The following is a 23290-nucleotide window of genomic DNA, read 5'->3' as shown; positions in this document are numbered from 1 at the left end:
TGAAAATTACGAGATTTTTATGTTACAGTTTTGGGAAAAGAGGGCATTGGGTTGCATCTTTGGTTTCGTTGGAAAACCGTTGATATATTGTGATATATATTGTGTTATGGAGATGGTCGTGTCTTGACTTGTTTAAACTGTGTTTTTTGGAAAATCATGATTTTTAAATTACCAAATGAGTGTGGATTGAATTGTTATGTGAACATGCATGAGTTGTGTTTTGATGAAATGAGATAGGAACGGGGTTCCAAATTGTTCCAGGCTTTGATGTCCGACTTTTGCTGAAGAGTGAGCAATACCACTAGATCGGCCGATTTTTACTGAAGGGTGTGAAAACACTAGATTTGCACTGGTTGAATGTTGTGGAGCTTAGGCTATGCCAGGTTACCAAGGGCACCAGCTTTTTCCGAAGGGCGTGAAATACCACCAGACAGTTCGACTTAGGCTGAAGAGTGTGACAACACTAGATCGTATTGCTTTGTATTATTGGTATACTGGAACTGATTTGTGAAAATACTGAAACTGTATTGAACTATGTATGTTTTATGTCATGAGAACACTCATATGTCACACACCGATATAACCTGATTCTTCCTTACTAAGAGGTGTCTCACCCCTGTCGTACGTACATGTTTTTAGGTCCTTCGAGTAACCAGAACTAGCATCCTTATGATGGGAGCGTAGTGGTCGGTGTACTACGTGAAATACTTGTGTAAGTACTAGGACTATATCGAGTTGTCTTTTGGGTTTTGGCTGGCACCCGAGTTTACGTTTTGGATTATGGAGCTTAGACTCTTTTTGTATAGACTTTGGTATGGTACCATATATGTATAGAAAGAATAATTTCTTATGTATATATGTTATGTATGTGAATGTGTATAGGGTGTACAAGAACCCCATGGGGTCGGACCCTCATTCATTATTGTATCATTGGTATTTTGTATGATATAGGGACAGGTTAGGTTACTAATTCACCCCTGGGTCCCATTATCAGGTTCGGGGCGTGAAAGTTTTGATTTGCAAAATATTTTTTACAAGCTTACATATTTTTCAAATATCTCTTAAGCAATTATTTTGTAAAAAATCTTGTTTGAGATATTTTGAATATACTTGTTGAAACACTTTGAAACTTATGGTGATTGATTTACATTGATTATTTGTTTCAAAGTTTTCTTGAAAATACACTTTAGATCTTGACTATATATTTACATTAGAATGAGTGTTTAGCACACATTATTAAGCACTGAGCATATTTACTATCATTTGTGCTTACATTATTATATGGACTGTATTGTGGTACATATCTGCTTGTTGAGAAGCATATTTCCATGTACACAAGAATCATATTGATTATATTCTAGGTGTGGGCCTGAAAAGGGAGACTAGCCCTGTTGAATACTCCCAGATTAACTTAGACTCGGTTAGGAAAGTTAGGTGCACCATCCTGATAAGGTGTAGTTGTAGGTTGAGGTCAGTCCTGTTAATTGACTTGATTGTAACCAGTGCCGCTCCACCCGTGAAGTGAGCTTATAGTGGAATCCTTGTACTAGTGAGCCAAGGCGGGAACGTAGGCACTTTGGCTGAACCTCGATAACATATCATGTGTGTAATTTACATTTTCGCAATTTATTTACCGCACGTGTATGTTTTATTATGAATGATTGGATTTACACGTGTATGTTTTATTATGAATGATTGGATTTATAATTGCATATACAGACTCTAGGTTGCGTAATACTGTTGTTAGATTGATTAACCTAGGAAAGAATTTTTTAAATATCCAATTCACCCCCCTCTTGGTATTGCACCAAAGCTAACATCCACTATGCTCGAAAATCATCTATTAAAGGTATTTTAATCGGTCTAATTCCGTGTTTGATTATGTGGTGCGTCTGGAATCGAAGATACAAAGCAAGAATGGAAGGAGTTTATCAAAGTGCGGATCAGACGTGGAGTGTTCGATATTGGGTTAGTTCCTTAGCTGAGAACTCTAATTCTTATCGAAAATTGAAGATATCGGACATTATGATTTTGAAAGAGTTTCAAATTCAGCATCAGAGAGTTTGCGCCAAGCCTGGAAAAATTATTTTGTAGGTTAAACCCCCAGTAAGGTGGATAAAACTTAATTGTGATGGGAGCTATAGGGGCAATCTGGGTTCTTCAGGAGGTGGAGGAATTATTCGGGACTGTCGTGATATGGTGAAAGCGGCTTTTTCAAGCTATTTTGGCAATGGTACGAACAATAGTACAAAATTAAAAGCAATTTTGGAAGGAATTCATTTATGCAAATGATTTCACTATTTTAATTTGATTATTGAAAGTGACTCACGAATTGTTGTTGATTGGTTTCAGAAATGTAGATGTATCTTGTGGTATCTTTGAGATTTTTGGGAGGACCTCGTGGCAGAGGTAGAAGGAGTGAACTTCATGGTGATCCATCAATATAAGGAAGGCAATAGTGTGGTTGATTTTCTCGCTAGAGAATGAGAAATGGGAAATAATATCATTTACGAAAAACAACAGCTTTTACCACATTCTCTGAAAGGTATCCTTTGGATGGATAGGTTGGATCTCACTTGCTTTCGTCATTAGCTCAACCTCTCGATTTTTATTTGGTTCGTTTAAATTTTTTGATTTTTTGATTTTAGTTTATTTTATTATTTTTGTTTTTGATAGGCCTGTTTAGATTTATTTCTTATTTAGTTTTGTTTGAATTTGTACTCCTATTTTGGTTGGTTGTTGATGCTGTTTTTAGAAAACCTTTAATTTTTTTTATCTGTAATCTCTCAATGTTTATCTTGTAATCACGGTATTCCTCCACCAAAAGTAAGAATATATCAATAAATAAATGGAGAAGCCGTCCTCCTTTAGTATTAAAAAAAAAAACCATTATTAAAAATAAAATAAAATAAAAAAGAAATGTTTTCGAATTTTTTAGTCCTCGTTTCATGGTCATGTCCCAAGAGCCTTTGGTTCTTGATTGTGGTTTTGGTAATATATATTCAATGTGATTAAATAAGAAATGCTCAATTTTATTCCAATACAGTACACACTAAAGAACTTCTCACATATACCCCCCAGCATTGTAAAAAAGTTATTGACCTATTATGCATGTGGCTAGCCCGGCGAGTTGGTCTACACTCCACCGGACGCGGAGTGAATGAGAATGACCATTGACGTGCCGCCCTCTTGTTCAATTTTACTGAGAAGCCGCCGGCATCCCTCAATTGTTGAATGGGAATCTGTACCAACATGCTCATGCTGCCTCCCCGCCAAACATGCAATTTACTGAAGCTGCACACATGTTTTATTACATTAATTCAGATGAGATATATATGTTTATTTTATTTTAACTTTTGAATTTTAGAGTTGTGTTTCTAGAATGCAATTTAGTAAAGTCCCGTTATTTTAGCAATTGCACTAATTGAAAGTAGAAAAGGCTGTCTAGTGAACCTAGGGAAGCATGGTATTCTTTACTTGGATCACTTGCAAATCTTACATATTATGCATGCATGCCGTAAAAAGAAATGACAACAAATATTTAATGAATATCTCTTTATGTTTTGTAATTGGCTGCACCTAGCCATGATGCACAGTAATACCTAATTCCTGCTAGCCGGCACGTTGGTCTACACTCCACCGGAGGCCCTCTCTTCGAGGCAATGGTTATCGGATGGGAGTTTGAACCGACATTCTGCCCCCCCGGATCACATGTCAAGCACTCATAACATGATCTTCTGCCCGTTCGTGTATATATACACGCGTGCAGATATGGATGTGACCATTGCAGCTGTAGTAATAGTAGGAATAGCAAGAATATTGTGGCAGTATATGTTACTAAATTAGCTAGTTAGATAGATTCTCAACCATAGCAATACATAGTAATCTCTTGGCCACCACCTCCTTTGCCACCCTATCAGTTATTTCTTATTTCCTCATTGATTATTTTTAAATAATCAGAATTATGTGGAGAGGAGTATTAGCTTGATGGGGTGACAAAGGGGGTGAAGGCAAAGGTTTTATTATATCTTATATTGGGGGCAGAATATGATGATATATTATTGAAAAATGTGATCATTTCTCACGAAACTGCTGCAATATGCAGTAATCTCTTGGCCACCACCTCCTTTGCCACCTGTGTCAGTTATCACCTGGTTGATTATTTTTTAAATGTTCAGCATTGTGAAGAGATGAATATTAGTTCGACAGGTGACAAAGTGGGTGATGGCAAAGGTTTTATTGCATCATATATTGGGGAGAATATGTAATGGTAGATTATTGAAGAATGTGATCATTTCTAACGAAACTGCTGCAATACATAATAATATCTTGGCCACCACCTCCTTTGCCACCCCTATCAATTATCTCCTATTTGCTCGTTGATTATTTTTTAAATGGTCAACATTATGAGGAGATGAGTATTAGTTCGACGGGGTGACAAAGGGGGTGATGGCAAAGGTTTTATTACATCTTATATTGGGGACATAATGTGATGGTAGATTTTTGAAGAATGTGATGATTTCTAACGAAACTGCTGCAACACGTAGTGATCTCTTGGCCATCACCTCATTTGCCACCCCTGTCAATTATCTCTTATTTCCTCATTGATTATTTTTAAATGGTCATTATATATGAGGAAATGAGTATTAGTTCAACAATGTGGCAATGGGGGTGATGGCAAAGATTTTATTACATCTTATACATGGGGGTAGAATGTGATGGTTGATTATTGAAGAATGTGATCATTTCTGATGAAACTGCTACAATACGTAATAATCTCTTGGCCACCACCTCCTTTGCCACTCCTGTCAGTTATCTCCTATTTCCTCGTTGATTATTTTTTAGATGGTCAACATTATGAGGAGATGAGTATTAATTCGACAGGGTGACGAAGGGGGTGATGGCAAAGGTTTTATTACATCTTATGTTGGGGGGCAGAATATGATGGTATATTACTAAAGAATGTGATATTTCTCACGAAGCTACTACAATATGGAGTAATCTCTTGGCCACCACCTCCTTTGCCACTTGTGTCAGTTATCACTTATTTCCTGGTTGATTATTTTTTAAATGGTTAGGATTATAAGGAGAGAGTATTAGTTCGAGAGGGTGACAAAGGGGGGTGATGGCCAGCAAAGGTTTTATTACATCTTATATTTGAGGGAAAAATGGGATGGTAGATTACGGAAGAATGTGATCATTTCTAACGAAGTTGCTGCAATACGTAGTAATCTCTTGGTCATCACCTCCTTTGCCACCCTATTCAGTTATCTCTTATTTCCTCGTTGATTATTTTTTAAATGGTCAGGATTCTGAGGAGAGCAATATTAGTTCAACAGGGTGAAAAAGGGGTTGATAGCAAAGATTTTATTACATCTTATATTTGGGGCAAAATGTGATGGTAGATTATTGAAGAGTATGATCATTCCCAATGAAGTTGTCTCGTAATTCAGATGAGATATATATATATATATATATATATATATATATATATATATATATATATATATAGCAAATTTTAACTCTTGGATTTTAGGGTGATGTTTCTAGAATGCAATTTAATTAAGTCCCCTATTTTAGCAATTGCTTTTTTCACATAGTGCATTAATTGTAAGTAGAAAAGGTTGTGTAGTGAACCTTGAGAAGCATGGTATACTTTGCCTAGATCACTTGCAAATGTTACAACTTTTTTTTCACCAGAAAGTTATTTGATGTTTGCTAACTCAACCATTGTCTTACAATTTTAAGTTTTAATTAAAAAAAATTGAGAGTGATAAGATTTGAAATTTAAATCTTTTGGTCATTGGAAAGACTTGATACCATATTTACAAATTTATTTTTTAAACCTAGTAAGCTTAATTAAGCTTATTAACCTATTAGCATTTAAGATCCAAAAAATTGGAGAAGTTGATGATCTCATCTAAATTCAATTGCATCTTATATATTGAGTTTGTGCTGCATTTGAAGTAGTGTGTAGGTATAGTTTGAAATATCTAACTGCTTTAGATGATAAAAGACTAACAATTCTAGACGCTTTCACAATTGACCTTATCACGAATTCCCTATTGGGCAACAACAAACTTGAACCGGCCTTTGTGTAATTCACTTTCTCGTCTTCTATTGTGAAAATGAAAGATTGAGGTCCTATCTTTAGGCAACATTGTTGAGACATTATTGCCTAATTTCTATGGTTTTGTGCTTGTGTATACACTTTTGTGGTGGTTTGTGGCTTGCGGCTTAGACCTAATCCTTCCAATCTTGGCTTCTAGATTTGACCTTTTTAATTATATATAGAAGTAGCATTTGACCCTTGATCTAATATGAAAATCCCAACTGTTGGAATGTCTTTTAGAAGGCCCAAAAAAGAAAAATATACTGCAATATTCACCTTGATTTATGAAATCATTTGGAGTGATTTCAGGTCTTGTGCATCTACTGGTACAGTACCATGGGGATTTTTCATGTGCCCTCTTTTCATTTACAATGATGTTCTCAAATTCTAAGAAAGCATAAAAGGAGAAAAAAAAATGGATGAGAACTTCGAATCTGATAGTGAAGATTCCTTCTTTTCTTTTTCTTCCCCAACTTTTCAGCAATCAAAGGAAAGCTTAAGAGACATTTTAGGGTAGAAAGATAATGTTGTATCCTTGGGAGATTGGAATCTAGTAATGGAGAATACAACTTTTCTTTTTCTTTCCCAACTTTCTAGCAATCAAAGGAAAGTCTATAATTCTTTGTTTGATAGCCAAGAATGAAAATGAATTAAAATGAAATTACTCATAATTTTATAAATTTGCCAAATACACTTTCATTCCATTCTACTTTCAATCCATTCTATTGTAACTAGGAGAAACAGTAATGACACCAAGAAATGATGCACATTAATCATTACATCCGATGCGAATAAAGTAATTTTCCACCTAACAGAGATCATTAGTATAAAACTTGATGTTGGACAAGTAATTTGTGGATCAGATCCCAATTGCAGCAAAATAAGAATGCCTAACAAGATTTTTGAAAAGACAATTTTTACATAATCCTATGCTTGGAGAGGCTTTGAATTTAAATTTGTACTAGATTTAGATAAAATATAATATAAAATTATTTAAAATTTGTCCAAATTCATTCAAATCCAGATTCATGCTCTGGAATCCATGCTCCCAAACACTCTGAAGTATTTTCAAAATGAGAGTGATGGGAAAAATTGAAGGCACAATGTACCCATTTTGGAATTCCCACAAGAGGTTCACATGAGCAATCTTTCACTTTCAATCTATTAGAGAATAATGGTTCAATTCCATCAACTTAAGTAATAACTTCAAGCCAGTTTCTCACATTGAATAAGTTATATTTTCTTTACCATCAAATGGTATATACACACAAACATATCACTATACAGACATAATAATATGAACAATAACCATCTCTCCATCATATGACCACACAAGACATCTAAATTAACAAATAATACACAAACAGGAAAATATACAAATGGAATTCAAGATTTTTTCTTTTTCTTTTTTTGGTCTTCGAATTAGATGGGGTCGAGATTTCTTCATCAAAAGCATCCAAGGAGCTTCTTTGGAGCAGTCCCTTTGGCACGATGCTTTGCAGCCAGCTCCTCTGCCTTGAGAAGATCCTCCCCGCGTTGTGCTTCAATCATTGCCTTCTTCTCCTCAGCTGCCTTGTGGATGAGAGCAACCTTATTTTTCATTTTCTCCACATATTCTGCCTTCTTCATCTCTAGTTTTTCCTTCTCAAGTGCAAGTCAAATTTCAAAACAAAAATATTGGCATGAGCAAAAGAGAATGGCGTTCTAGAAATATCCAATAAATACTAGCCCGTGGAGTAAACTATGCCACCAACGCAATACATACGCAAACATTAAGCACAATGCTGCTCTTGGCTACTTATTTAGAAGGAAAGGAAAAGTAAAGCCTCCAAAATAAGTGGGGAAAAAAAAAACAAAACAAAATGAAACAAAGATTGTACAGCCACCCAGGGAGGAATATAAGAAAACTCAGCATGACAGTGACAATGAAAGATGAGCTGTGGATATGTTGATCATTGGATGCCAATCCTCGAAAATTAGCAAAAATTGACATAGAAAATGTTGAACTGAAAGAATATATATATATATGAAGGGTAAACATTTGATTTGTGAGCAAAAAATAGTTAAACAACTTGGATTAATCATTTTATTATGCAAGTATTTCAGAGGATAATCGATATGACAATTTAAATTAATTTGGATGCTTCTCCTAAATTACTAGCTAGAGAAATAATAATAATAATAATAATAATAATAATAATAATAATAAAACAAGGAGAAATGATTAGTATTTGAATCAGCATAAATTTCATTTTAATGAATGTAGGGGAACTCTTCCAAGTATTACTTACAACTTCTAGCGCATGCAATATGATTCTATGTTCCACATTCTAGTGTTACCAGATAAATGAAAACTTGTTACCTCAATCTTTTTCAGCTCAGCTTCTACAGATGCTTTCTGGCTAGTTTCCCATGCCCCAATTGCAGATAATTTTTTGTGAGCCCTGTCCAATTATTCAGTTTGATAATAATCATTGATCAGTACCAAAAATAAAAGAACATAAAGTATCAATTTGGATCAATCATTGTTGATTGATACCAAAAACTAAAATTTTTGTTTGAATCATAATGTGAATTTCAAACAGCCAAGTGAACCTAGTCAATTAAACAGATTAGTTGCAAAGTCTGAGAATTTGAATTCAACCCAAAAATATAATATTATGATTGGTGCAGGGCCTGTAACAACTAAAGTTTTGATTCTCTAACAAAGCAATGGAGACTGTAGATGTTCCATAGTTGATGGGTATTTTCTGGATATAAAAATCAAAATGAAAGGTACAATGTAGCTGTAATTACGAGAATCTAATGAACCCGGTTCAATTGACATGTTGGTTTTTTGAACAAATGAACATATGTAGACATGTTAGTATACCATAAACAATTTGTCCCCTTTCTGTAGGGGAACAAAACGAAATGTAAAGAGTGCTGAGCACTTCCTACCTACCCCACCCTCTCAAGGGAACTAAGGGCACATAATGCACATAACATTTTTTCTATTTGAGCAGAGCTGGCAGTGGAACAGATTTGAGCCAACACTTTGGCCTTTCTAATTTTTTAGGTGGGATTCAAACACTGGGCATTCTAATTGTAATTCAGTTAAAATACATCCAGCATTAGCAACATGTTATCAGTTAACATTGGTAGAATCATTTGGGGATGTTGTCTTATTCCTGATTTCATTTTTTTTTAAAAGAACTAAACACATGAAATAAATTATGCTGCATCTGGGAGCATGGATTTCAGACCTTGGTTTTGGATTTGAAAGCATTAGAACAAATTTCAATATAATTATGTATTACATCTTATCTAAATCCAATACAAATCACAATCCAAGATCTTTCCCAACATAAGGTTAGGCTGTGGTTGAAAACATGAGTGTTGGGCTTTGGATTTGGATTTGGATGGATTTGGACAAAATTCAATACAATTTTATATTGTATTTTTTCAAATCCACACAAATCCAAATCCAAGACCTCCCCCAAACAAAGGGTTAGCACCATGTGCTTTAGTTCCCTAGGTCAAAAACAGGTTCCAGCTTTCTGAAAATAGAAACAAACCTTCACAAAATAGACCAGAATGAAGAAACAGACACAAACTAAACATTCCCAAATGTAAGTGCCTGAACTCATAGCCCAGAATGGTTTTCCTATCAAATAAAGTAGATATAGAAAATACTCTACAAGGGAAATTTATGCCATATTTAGTTTTTAAAGTTTTCATTGTTTAAATTGTTAGGGATCTAGGAACAATAATCACAAACACAAGCAAAATAAGAACAGCTGATTTACGTGGTTCGGTCTAATCTGACCTACGTCCACAGAGCACACCGAATATTTAATGCTAGGGGCCCTGAAATAGCAGAAACTCCTCTAGTTCAAGAAAATGGGGATCATGCAAGGCAAAACTCTGATATACCGCAGAGAGCATTAGAAAATAATGGGAATGAAGATTCAATAGAGAGGAATGAAGGGGAGTGTAAAGAAGTCAGACGTGATGATGATCCTCGAGTTTCAAATGATGAACCTCTATCTCAAAAGGAAGTGAATCACGTGGATAGTTCTAAACTAACTAAAGGTCGGGACCAAGGTTTGCAACAGGAGAAATTGGCTCGGGGTTATTCGTCTGAGAGGGAGGAAGGTGAAATATCAGTTTTAAAGGGCAAAGAAAAAATGTATGAGTTTGACACAGGGCAGGGATGGATTTCAGTAAAAATTTCAGTGAGGAAATCTCAAAGGGTTCTTATCCAACCACATAAATTAAATTTATAACGAAAACAATTCTTTTTTGAAATATTAGGGGGTTGGGCAGGTCTAAAAGCAAGTTAAAGATGCTACTTAAAAAGTTTAATGTTGAGATTGTTTGCTATTTCAGAACCGTTTGCGGCTGAGGAGCGGATGGTAATGCTAGGTAATTTTTTGAATTACCACCATTTTATATCTAATGAAAATCAGGGTGGTAAATTATGGCTATTTTGGAAGGATATAGATGCCTTTGAGGTGATTTCAATCATGACTCAGAAGATTTCTAGATGGTTTTTTAAGGATGGACAAAGAATTTTGGTGAATTTTGTCTATGCCAAATGTTCTCATGTTGAAAGAAGAGAGTTATGGCGGCAACTGGAGGAGTGCCAATCAGATTTTCCTTGGTTGGTCATGGGTGATTTTAATGTGATTCGAACGGATACTGGTGGAAATCCAAGACCACTGTTACCTATGATGGAGTTTAATGACTGCTTACATCATTGTGGTCTCTTTGATTTATCAAACACAGGCTCACGAATGTCGTGGTGCAATGGCCATGAAGAGATGGCTCGTAGTTGGGCTAAGCTTGATCGTATTCTTATTAATAATGGGTTTTCCAACTTATATGGTTCGGCTCAATTCAAATATCTGAGTCGGAAATCATCAAATCATAGCCCTATGGTGGTGTATACAAATACGTCTTTCTGCCAGTATGGCCCTACCCTATTTTGGTTCTTGAATATGTGGAGTTCGCATGATATGTTTTGGTCGTACGTTAAAGATGTCTGGATTAGGAATGACTCGATCTCGGGTCTTCTGAAACTTGCTATTCGCCTTAAGAGAACTAAAGTTGCATTACGTGCATGGAATAAAAATGTCTTTGGGAGAGTGGAAGAAAATTTAAAAGCTCTTGAGGAAAGGATGGAATATCTAGAAAATCAACTACAAGCAGGTTTTTCTGAGGACGTTGAAGCTGATTATTTGACTACTAAGGTGGAGATTCAGGTGTGGGAGAAGAGGAAAGCATCTCGCTTAGGACAAATTGCGAAAAAAAAAATGGTTGACTGAAGGGGATCAAAACTCTAAATTCTTTCATTCAGTTATATCAATCAAAAGCGGAAGCAGTCCGGGACCAGATGGATTTGGATCGGAATTTTATAAATCTTGTTGGGACATTGTCAAAAAAGATCTCTTGGATGCCGCAATAGATTTTTTTCAGGGCACTACTATTTCCAAGTTTTTTTCCTCTTCATTTATTGTTTTAATTCCGAAGGTGGATAATCCTTCTAGTTTTGATAAATTTTGGCCTATTAGTTTATGCTCTGTGGTTTATAAAATTTTTTCCAAGATTCTTGTTTTTAGACTAACTTAGATTGTTGATAAGTTGGTCTCGCATGAACAAGGCGTTTTTATTCCTGGGCGAAGTATTTTTGAAAATATTACACTGGCTCAAGAAATGGTTCAGTCTTTGCACAAAAAAATAGCTAGCGGCGCAATGTGATGATAAAACTAAATATGGCTAAGGCTTACAACAAAGTGAATTAGAATTTTCTTCTGGAGGTACTTAAGGCTTTTGGTTTCTCTGAGAGGTTTTGCAAGCTCATAAAAAATTGTGTGGAGTCTCCATGGTTTTCTGTTTTGATGAACAGAACCTTTAAGGGGTTTTTTCAATCTACGAGAGGCTTGCGGCAAAGGAATCCACTATCTCCTTATTTATTCATCATAATGGAGGAGGTTTTGACAAGGTTGCTCAGGAAAAACTATGAGACTGGTCGGATTGGTAAATTTAATCATCCGATTTGGACCCCATTGGTTTCGCATTTGTTATATGTGGATGATATTCTTATTTTTGCGAATGGTGAGAAGAGGTCTATGAGAAATTTAGTTTACGTTTTAGAAAGGTATGAGAAGTAGTCGGGTCAAAAAATCAATAAGACTAAGTTAGCGTTATTCCTCTCAAAATACATCACTCCCGCTAGGAAACATGGTTTATTGAGAATCACGGATTTCATGGAAGGTAAATTCCCTGTTTCATATATGGGTGCGCCTTAAGTGTCTGGAAAATTATCTTTCGGGACATTGGAGCCTCTTGTGGAGAAGATTAGAAAGAAAATTGCAGGGTGAAAATCTAAGTTGCTCTCGCAAGGTGGAAGATTGATTTTATTAAGACATGTGTTGTCTAGCATGCTTATTCATTTGATGTCTGTTATTAAGGTTTCGCAGGTCACATATTCTCGCATTAACTCTCTTCTTTCTAATTTTTTATAGGGAGAGGTGAAAGATAAAAGGAAAATTCATTGGCGCTCTTGGGGGAAAATTTGTAAACCTACCTCGGAAGGGGGTCTAGGCCTGAGAGATCTTAAGGAAGTTCCGAAATCTCTTCTCATGAAATTTGCCTTCAGATTGCTCACTTCTAACAATCTGTGGGCAGGTTTTTTCAAAACTAAATATTGCAGAAATGATCATTTATTAATAAGGAATGGGAGATCAAATGACTCTCGGTTTTGGAAATCAATTATGGCCACCATTCCAGAAGTTATGGATAATGTTAAAATTTTGGTGAGAAGTGGGAACTCTTCTTTTTGGTTTGACAGGTGGCTGTCATCATGCTCGTTATCTATGAGCACTGAAGATATTTTGAACAAGAAACTGTGTATTAAGGATTGCTGGCTAAATAATAATTGGAACTCTGATTTAGTACGGGAATTGGTTGGTACTAATAAAACAAGGAAAATTTTGCATCAGGTGCCAGCAGGTAAAAGTGGGCAATATATTTTTGTCTGAAAGCATGCCCCGGACGGTAATTTTTCTACAAAAACGGTTTGGGAGGCAGTGAGGAGTAGAAGTGATAATTTTTTGTGGAATGACTAATTTTGGCATTCTTTATTGTCCAGAAGAATTTCAATGTGTTTATGGACAGCCTGGTTTAGATGTTTGGCGGTAGATGATAGAATTCAGACCAAAGGAATATCGATGGCTTCGGCTTGTGATTACTGCGTTCAGAGAAGTTAGGAAAACATTGATCATATTCTTTTTTTAGGAGAGGTGGCTTCAGAGGTTTGGCGTCGGGCTAGTGTGGCATTGGGGATTCCTTTCCAACGATCTCTTCCTTGGAAAAATAAAATGGCAAATTGGTTCTACTATGCTAAAAAATCATCTATTAAAGGTATTTTAATCGGGCTAATTCCATGTTTGATTACGTGGTGCCTCTGGAATCGAAGATGTAAAGCGAGAATGGAAGGAGTTTATCAAAGTGCAGATCAGATGCGGAGAAGTGTTCGATTCTGGATTAGTTTTATTGCTGAGAGCACCATTTCTTTTCAAAAATTGAAGAAGTAGGACATTAAAATTTTGAATGAGTTTCAAATTAAGCACCAGGGAGTTTGCGATAGGCCTGGAAAAATTATTTCATGGGTTAAACCTCCAGTAGGGTGGATAAAACTTAATTGTGATGAGAGTTGTAGGGGCAATCCGGGTACTTCAGGAGGCGAAGGAATTATTCGGAATTGCCTGGCATGGTAAAAGCGGTTTTTTCAAGTTATTTTGGCAATGGTACGAATAATAGTGCAGAATTAAAAGCAATCAGGGAATGAATTCGTTTGTGTAAATGTTTGCATTATGTTAATGTGATTATTGAAAGTGACTCGCGAATTGTTGTTGATTGGCTTCAGAAAGGTAGATGTACTTTGTGGTATCTTTGGAAATTTTGGGAAGAGCTCGTGGCAGAGTTAGAAGGAGTGAATGTCATGGTAATACATCAATATAGGAAAGGCAATAATGTGGCTGATTTTCTTGCTAAAGAAGGAGAAAAGGAAAATAATGTAATTTACGAAGAACAACACCTTCTACCACGTTATCTGAAAGGTATCCTTCGAATGGATAGGTGGGGTCTTATTTCCGTTCGTCGTTAGTTCATCTCTAGAGTTTTGTTTGGTGTATTTCGTTTTGTTTTTTGTTGTTTTTATGTTTTTATCTCCTTTGTTAGTTATGTTTAATTTTGTTTGTCCTAGTTTGGTTGGTTGGTATAACCACGGTATTCCCTCGCCAAAAGTGAGGGTTTATTAATAAATAAATAGAGGTGCCACCCTCTTTTAGCCAAAAAAAAAACCTAGGAGAAAAACAAGAGGAGGAGACACACACTCAACTCAACTCTTATCACACTTTTCTCTCTCTCACCTTCAGCACTCTCACACTCCTCACTCACTCACTTCACTATATTCACATTCACGTACAATTGTTTCATTATATAGCTATATTGAATGGATAAGAAAGGAAGGGAGTAATTGGGATATTTAATGGGTTATTTTAGCATGAGTGCATTATCATTCCAGCATATGAAAGCTGACTCCTCCGCAGCTCATTTTCATCTACTACTCATCCTCTTCAAGGTCATTTAATTTTCTGTTTCCATTTAATCCGTTTCTATTTTCTCCGTTTCCATTTCAGCTTAACAATCTCCCACTTGGAAACGGAGATACTATCTCAACCAGTATATAGATAATGATATGCTCAAATCTGTCTTCAAACATAAAGACCAACTGAAGTTGAGCGCAACTTTAACTTCTCTGTAGTCACCACCTTTGTCAACATATCTACCGCATTCTTGCTACCTTAGATTTTTTCCAGTGTCAACACTCCATCCTCTAACAAAGATCTGACGAAATGATAACGTAATCCAATGTGTTTGGTTCTGGAATGAAATGCAAAGTTCTTTGCCAGATGTATCGCACTCTGACTGTCGATGTGGAAAACATTTCTTTCCTACTTTATTCAGAGCTTTGTTAATAAACCTTGAAGCCAAATCATCTCTTTACTAGCTTCTATTACTGCTACATACTTAACTTCTGTAGTGGATAAAACAACAATCTTCTGTATCTATGACATCCAACTAACAGTTGCTGTGCCAACAGTGAACACATATTTAGTGGTGCTTGTACGATAATCAATTTCACCTGTAAAATCGGCATCAACATATCCTCAAATTTTCAAATCTCCTTTGCCGAAACATAGGCATTTATCAATAGTGCCACATAAATATCTCAAAATCCACTTCACTGCTTCCCAGTGAGTCTTTCCTAGATTTGATATAAACCTGCTAACAGCTCCCACTACTTGACTAATGTTTGGTCTGGTACCAACCATGATGTATATGAGACTTCCAATGACAGAGGCGTAAGGTACCTTAGTCATGAAGTCCTTCTCTTCATCTACCCAGGGAGCCTAATCCTTGGAGAGACGGAAGTGACCAGCCAATAGCGTATTTACTGCCTTGGCGCTGCTCATGTTGAATATCTATAAAACAAGGCTAATATATTCCGACTGAGATAACCGCAATGTTCCCTATTGCTTATCTTTGGATATCCGCATCCCAAGTATCTGCTTGGCAGAACCCAAGTCCTTCATGTCAAACTCCTCTGACATTTGTTACTTCAATTTCCTGATCTCTCCTATATCTGGTTCTACAACTAACATGTCATCGACATATAGCAATAATATGATATAGCTAAACTGATACCTCTTGAAGTAGCAACAGTGGTCAGCATTACACTTCTGAAAATCTTTTCTACGCATAAAGCTTTCAAATTTTCTGTACCATTGCTTGAGAGCTTGTTTGAGACCATACAAGCTTTTCTTCAATCTGCACACAAGATCCTCTTTACCTTTTACTAAGAATCCTTCTGGTTGGTGGATGTAAATCTCCTCATCAGGATCATTGTGAAGAAATGTTGTCTTCACATTCAACTGCTCGAGATGTAGGCCCTTTGAGGCATTAATGCTCAAGACTAATCTGATAGTTGTTAACTTTACAAACGGTGCAAAAATGTTAGTATAGTCAACTCCTTCCTTCTGCTCGAAGCCTTTGATTACCAATCGGGCTTTATACCTCCTAGATCCGTCATGCTCCTCTTTGATCCTTTACACCCACTTATTGTGAAGAATCTTCTTACCTTTGGGAAACTTAGCTAGTTCCCACATCTTGTTGGAGTTGAGAGACTTCATCTCGTCCTTCATTGCAAGCGCCCACTTGCTCGAATCTCCAGCCTGACATGCTTCATCATAACATTCAGGTTCTCCTCCATCTGTAAGAAGTAAAATAATTCATATACCTCTTATTTGGTACATGCTGCCGAGAAGATCTCCTAAGATCCGGAGCTGGAATAGGAAGCGGTGGTGCGACAATCTGCTCCACAAGTTCCTCTGCTTAACGAATTTCGGCATTTTGCTGTTGTGTCCCCTCTACCCGAGGATTCTCGTTGTTCGTTGTTGTGTCCCGACACCTTCTAGGACATCATCCAAGTCAACATAGATTGTTTCATTATGGACTAGTTCTACAAGATTTGTTGGTTCTGTTGTGTCTGTCTTTGTACATTACCTTTTTATTAAAAATCACATCTCTACTTCTGATCACCTTCTTGTTTTCATCATCCCAAATGCGATGCTCATACTCATCTTCACCGTAACCGACGAAGGTGCATTTCCCGGACTTTAGATCAAACTTGTTTCTGACATGATCATTAACATGCACATATGGTACACAACCAAAAAATTTCAAATGTGATAGTCTCACCTCTTTTCCACTTCATACCTCTTCTGATAGATTGTTGTCCAATAGTATTGATGGACTCCTGTTAATCAAGTATGCTGCAGTATTAACTGCTTCTGCCCAGAACTGCTTTGGTAAGTCTGACTGCATACGTATGCTTCTAGCTCTTTCAGTCAATGTTCAGTTCATTCACTCGACTACGCCGTTGTACTGAGGCATACCTGGCACAGTTCTTTCTATTCTGATACCATGCTCATAGCAAAATTTCTTGAACCTGGTGTCATCATACTCACCACCATTATCGATTCTCGGCTTCTTGATTTTCAAACCAGTTTCATTTTCAACCATTGCTTTCCAAATCTTAAAAGCATCAAAGACATCAGATTTGTATTTCAGGAAGTAAACTCATACATTCCGAGAATGATCGTCAATAAACGTCACGAAGTAATTCCTTCCACTTGGGGATGAGATGGTCGTCGGTCCCCATACATCTGAGTGGACTAGTTCAAATCTCTCATTCTTTGGGGTACTGGTGAATGTCTGGAAACTAACCCTCTTCTATTTCCCGAGTATACAATTCTCGCACATACCAATCTCTACTGAAAATAGATCACTCAACTTTCCTTTTGAGTGCATCACCCTGAGTCCCTTCTCACTGATGTGACCAAGTCATTGATGTCAAATGTTGCTATCAACATTTCCTGTAACAACTGAAATAGACATACATGCATTATAAGTCACATAAATCTTTCATTCATCGCCAATGAATGTTATGATGTATCCCTCATCTGCCAGTTGACCAACTGAGATCAAGGTCTTTCTCAGGTCTAGAATATATTGAACATCCTTCAACTTCCATACCGACCCGTTCATCTTGATCTTCACAATTCCCTTGTCAGTTATGTCGCAAGGTTGATCATTGTCAAGATATACCTTATCGAAGTCACCTGGAATATACTTCTCTAGGTAATCTTTACTACAAGTAACATGAAATGAGGCTCCAGAGTCTAAGATCCAAGACTCATTCTTGCTCTCCAAAGAGCATATCAACATATCACCTTCTTCTGAAGCAACATTTGCTTCTGTCTTCGCCTCATATTCATTTCTTGGATCTTTGCACTGGTTTCTGAAATGACCGAACTTTCCACAGTTCCAGCACTCAATGTTCTTTCTGCCCTGAGAACCTTTGGGATTTCTGGATTTAGATTGCCTAGACCTAAATCTGCCGCAATTGTTTGATCAGCCATGCCCGCTTCCTTTCCATGAATCTCTCCCTCGACTTTCCACATTCAATGCTGAAATTGAAGTGGAAGCAGTGTTTGACATCCTGATCTCTTTCGTCAAAATCATGTTGACGACTTCATCAAAATTCAGTTTTGATTTTCCTGCGGAACTACTGATGGCAGTAACAATACCTTTCCAATTCTTAGGCAACTGACTAAGAATCATTAAGGCACGGATCTCACTATCAAACTTAATATCAACTAAGGCGAGTTGATCCGACAGCTCGTTGAAATTATTTAGATGTCTACTAAAACTTTCACCTGCGAACATATTCATGTTAAATAACTTCTTCATTAAGTGTACCTTATTGGCAGCTGATGGTTGCTCATACATTTTGGAGAGCACATCCATAAGAGACTTGATGGTTGTCATGTGCTTGATAATAAAGGCAACAGACTTTACCAGCGTCATCCTAATAGCTCCGAAAGCTTTTCAATCAAGCAACTCCCACTCGTCCTCCTTCATTGAATCTAACTTCCTTTCAATGGTAAGTGCAACTCCTAACCAAGCAAGTAGTCATCGATCTGCATCTTTCAGAAACCGAAGTTGGTACCATTAAACATCTCAATATTTGAGTAATTTTCGTTCGACATCTCAATTCGTCGATCTAGAGATGGAATCAGCTCAAAGGAACAGCATGGTTGGATTCGAAACGGCTGAAAACTTTAGAAATATTTCAAGTTGTTCAAAAACAAACTTGAAATGACTCCGAAAGCTTGGTCAAAATCAGTCAACTTTCTGTTAAACTTAGCGGAATATGCTCCCACTTAACAGAATATTTTGACGTTGTTACTGACGACGTTAATTAATGTCGTTAACTAACTGCTGATGTGATAGGTGGGACCCGGTGATGTCGTGGCGTTGACGTGGCAAGTGGGGCCCGATTATGACATCCCAGTGGAGCAAAGTGATGATTGTGTTAAATTACACTAGGTAAATTCTCAGGGAAGAAGGGGGTCACAATGGACCGCTTAAGTCCCACTTTCCTAGACAGAATTTTCTTGGGCACGCAATTAGTACAATATAGCTCCTAGGACCTCCGATCTAGCAACTTTGCTCCGATTTGATAATTTCGCTCTGATCTCCCGACTTTACTCCAATTTGGCTCTGATACTACTTGTTAGGGATTTAGGAACAATAATCACACACACAAGCAAAATAAGCACACAAAATAAAAACACCAGATTTACGTGGTTCGGTCTAATCTTACCTACATCCACGGAGCACATCGAATATGCTATAACCTGAGAGAAAAACAAGAGGAGGAGACACACACTCAACTCAACTCTTCTCATACTTTTCTCTCTCTCACCTTCAGTCCTCTCACACTCCTCGCTCACTCACTTCACTATATTCACATTCACGTACAATTGCTTCACTATATTGAATGGATATGAAAGGAAGGGAATAATTGGAATATTTAATAGGTTATTTTAGCACGTGGGCATTATCATTCCAGCACATGAAAGCTAGCTCCTCTGTGACTCATTTTCATCTACAACTCATCCTCTTCAAGGCCATTTAATTTTCCATTTCTATTTAATCCATTTCCAGTTTCTCTGTTTCCATTTCAGTTTAACATAAATATCTTTCATGAAGGGAAAAGGTTATGGGCAAAGATTTCTACAAATCACGGTCACTTAATGGAAGCGTCACACTCAGAGACAATTAGGCAGTAAGGAGAGTCTACAAATGCCTGAGAAATTAATGAATGTTCAAGGTAGTCCTTACTTGTTCTCTGCTTTTGACTTTTCACTTTCTTCCCAGGCTTTGATCAGTGACAACCTCTTCTCTGTTTCAACCCGTGCAAGCACAATATCTGAAAGAAAATAGGAGGGTCTTAATTTTATTTTTTATTTTTTATTTTTTGAACTCTCAAGCAGTAAAAAATGCACATAGAAAGAAACATTGTCAAGGAGCAGTCTGACTTTTCACCTCTGTTAACAGAACCCTCGGAACTTTTCTCGTCAACAGAATCCGGGACCTCTGCCACAAGCAGAAATGTTAAAAAGATTGCAATGAAACTGTGCATATTTTTACAGGTTGCTTGAAAAGCTTTGAAGCCAGATGATTTGGGAAAAGTAGATGCTGACAACAGAACAAGTGAACAATATATGCAAATAGTATTCCTATGAAAACTTTCCCATTTAGATAAAGATGCAAAACCCAGTGCAACCATCAGCTCTAGCTTACTTGACAATATAGATTGGTGTTACTTGAAAAAGTAGCGGATTTGTCTATATGCTGAAAATCAAGTATCAACACTGGTGACTGCAAATGGGCAGAGCATGTTCAAAATGTGCACACATCACTCACCACTGGCCTGCAGTGAAAATCATGTTGGCATCTTCACCTATGCCATGTCTAAATGAGACTCTGTCGCATCAAATGTTGAGTCTACCCAGCACTCAATTAGCCTATCTTTAGGTAGCATGAAATTCTATCTAGATAATGTTTAGCTGAAAATTAGGGAATTTATCAAATTCAAATTAAAAAATGATTCAAGCATTTAAATAGGTTGATCATTTTTAAATTGTTTGTTAAGTTCAGCAGAAAATTCAAATTCACTTGAAACTCAGCTCAATTAGATGATTGGAGGATTTTTATTTTTATTTTTATTTTTATTTTTTCTTTGTACAAAGGATATATTGAAGGAAAAATTGCTAGCCCGAGATTTGTGCATTGAACAAAAGAGAGAAAACAGACTAAAATTTCAGAAATGAAAAAAAAAAAAAAGTGTGAAGGTTACAAACCGACTAAGTTTTCTATAATAGCAAATCAATCAACTAACTTTGACTCAATATATAAATATCCAGTAATTATTTCTTCTGTTCTAACTCACTCCAGTAACTTTTAATTGGTTCAAAGAAGCCCACTAAATATCTAAAATATTACTAAGCTAACTCATAATTATATCTTAGTACAATTAATTTTTTTTAAAATAAAAATTATAAAATAATTGTATCTAGGTTATATGTGAAATTAAAACTCTAATTTTCATCGTATTTAATTGGAGAAATTAGTGTTAAGAAATCCACACAAAAAATATTATAAAAATTAAATACTAAATAAGATATTGGAATTGCACAAGGGAAAAAGTAAGTAAATTTTTATGGTTTTAACCCAAAACAGATATATAGAAATGAAAGGTATGGAATATGATATGGTGGAAAATAGAAATTTATGTAATCATAGATGCTATTTCTCTTTGGCTTCTGTTTGTTTCAAAAAAAAAAAATTATTCTAGGGAATTTGGCAAAAGCTGAGGACACTTACTAGTGAAGAATTCAGTCACCGAAGACCTCCAGTCCCTAATAATCAAAACCCTTTACAAATCTGAAATCTAGTTCAATAGTTCCCATAAATAAAGCCAACTGTGTTCAAGAATTTTCATAATTATCATAATCAAATATAGTTCATTAATTAGCATAATTAGTATTGCCCTCAGTAAATGTGCACAATCGAATACAACCCGCTAATTAATTTTTTTTTTTCAAAAAGAACGATGTGCAGGACAGAACAATTAGCCGAACACCACCCCCTCCCCTCCACCAAAAAAAAATCAAAAGTGATTTCTTTTTGGGTGTAACCAAATAGTCTCAACCTAAGAAAATCGCACAAACAGTACTACTAATACTCTGCTTGGTTGCTGAGAAAAGCTAATAATAATTCGACGGTACCTTAGTTTGGGATCCAAGGCAAAGAAAGAAGAGGAAATATATATATATATATATATATATATATATATATATATATATATATAAAGAAAGTTTCAGTTCACTCTTGTCCCTTTTTGTACTGGGAAAAGCTTTCGCACTTCCTCAAACAAAGACCCAAATTTCTTTTCTTTTTCTTTTGCGTTGCCTCAGGAAACATGGATAAGACAAAAGGCGAAGAAAAAAAACGAACTTTAAGCACAAAAAAAAAAAAAAAAATTGAACCATACTCTCAACTATGGCAAGAGCTTTGGATTCGTCTGGTTTCACATCTTCAGGAGTAGGGTCGGAAGGGATTACGGATTTCTCCTCCGCGACGTCCTTGGGAGGTTCAGCCGGAGCCGGAGCCGGAGCCGGCGGCGGCGGAGGCTCCGAAGGGCTTTCAGACTCTACCTTCTTGGATTCCTCTTCCGCCATCTTCTGCTTGCTAAATTTGGAGAAGAGACCTTAGTTGAAACTGGGTTGAGCAATTGGGCCCTCAACTGCTCCTACAAGAAAACAAATCCACAGAGAGAGAGAGAGAGAGAGAGAGAGAGAGAGGTAGAGAGGTCGGTTTTGGTGGTGCTGTCGCTGCAAGTACTAGCTGGATGGTAGGTGTAAAAATAGACCATTGGAAGAGAGAGAGAGAATCAAAAACAACAAAAGCAGAAAAGTGAAATGGGGAAGGAGATAATAGAGACAAATGGGAAGTTGGGAATGATTTACTGGCGGAATTCGACAGTTATTGTGGGGAAAAATATCTAAAGAAGAAGTTGCCTACAATACAATCCGAGCTACATTATTTGACAATCTTGGAGGATTTGTCTTTTGCATATTTTAAAATTGAAGTAAAGTTTTCTTAATCCTTACCCCATGCCATGTTTGAAACTTTAAAACTTCTTAAATTTAAATTTATATCCATGCCATGTTTGAAACTTTAAAACTTCTTAAATTTAAATTTATATAAATTTTCATTTTGATCTAAATTTAGACAAATTCAAATTTGATGTCTGAAATTTATCTTTAAATACAATTTTACTTCTATTAGCATAATATTGATTTTTTGAGTCCTCTCTGTTTTGATACTGACAACGCATCAGTATCTTATGTGTGTTTAAATATGTGAACAGGTCTAAATTACAACACACATAAGATAAAGGGATTTAGAAGTCAAAAGAAACTCTAAGATCATATGTATCTGACACTTCCATAAAGACACACGAGTAAGAAGATTGAAGACATTTAATTTTAATTATAAATGCATTTGATTTTTATATTTTTGATCTGTAATAATGAACTGTAATAAGGCATTGCATACATGATAGGTTTATGCTCAAAGAGACCTTAAAACGACCATATGAATCATCACCATTCGAACTTAAATGTCATACGCTTATTCACACAGGGTTGAAAT

The 23290-nt window shown here is 36.3% G+C and overlaps 1 protein-coding gene across 1 annotated transcript; it reads right to left on the bottom strand.

Moving 5' to 3' along the window:
* Positions 1–7251: 7251 nt before the first annotated feature.
* LOC131146792 (remorin-like) lies at positions 7252–22550 on the bottom strand. Its single transcript, XM_058096579.1, has 5 exons — positions 22128–22550; positions 20117–20167; positions 19913–20000; positions 8475–8556; positions 7252–7753 (listed from the first exon to the last, which is right to left on the bottom strand). The coding sequence occupies exons 1-5, from the start codon at positions 22312–22314 to the stop codon at positions 7559–7561; spliced, it is 603 nt and encodes a 200-aa protein (XP_057952562.1). The 5' UTR covers positions 22315–22550; the 3' UTR covers positions 7252–7558.
* Positions 22551–23290: the final 740 nt, after the last annotated feature.

Source organism: Malania oleifera, chromosome 13 (assembly GCF_029873635.1).
Source record: "Malania oleifera isolate guangnan ecotype guangnan chromosome 13, ASM2987363v1, whole genome shotgun sequence".
NCBI classification, from domain to species: domain Eukaryota; kingdom Viridiplantae; phylum Streptophyta; class Magnoliopsida; order Santalales; family Ximeniaceae; genus Malania; species Malania oleifera.
Note: the sequence above shows the minus strand (reverse complement) of the source record. Positions and strands in the feature narration are given on the sequence as shown.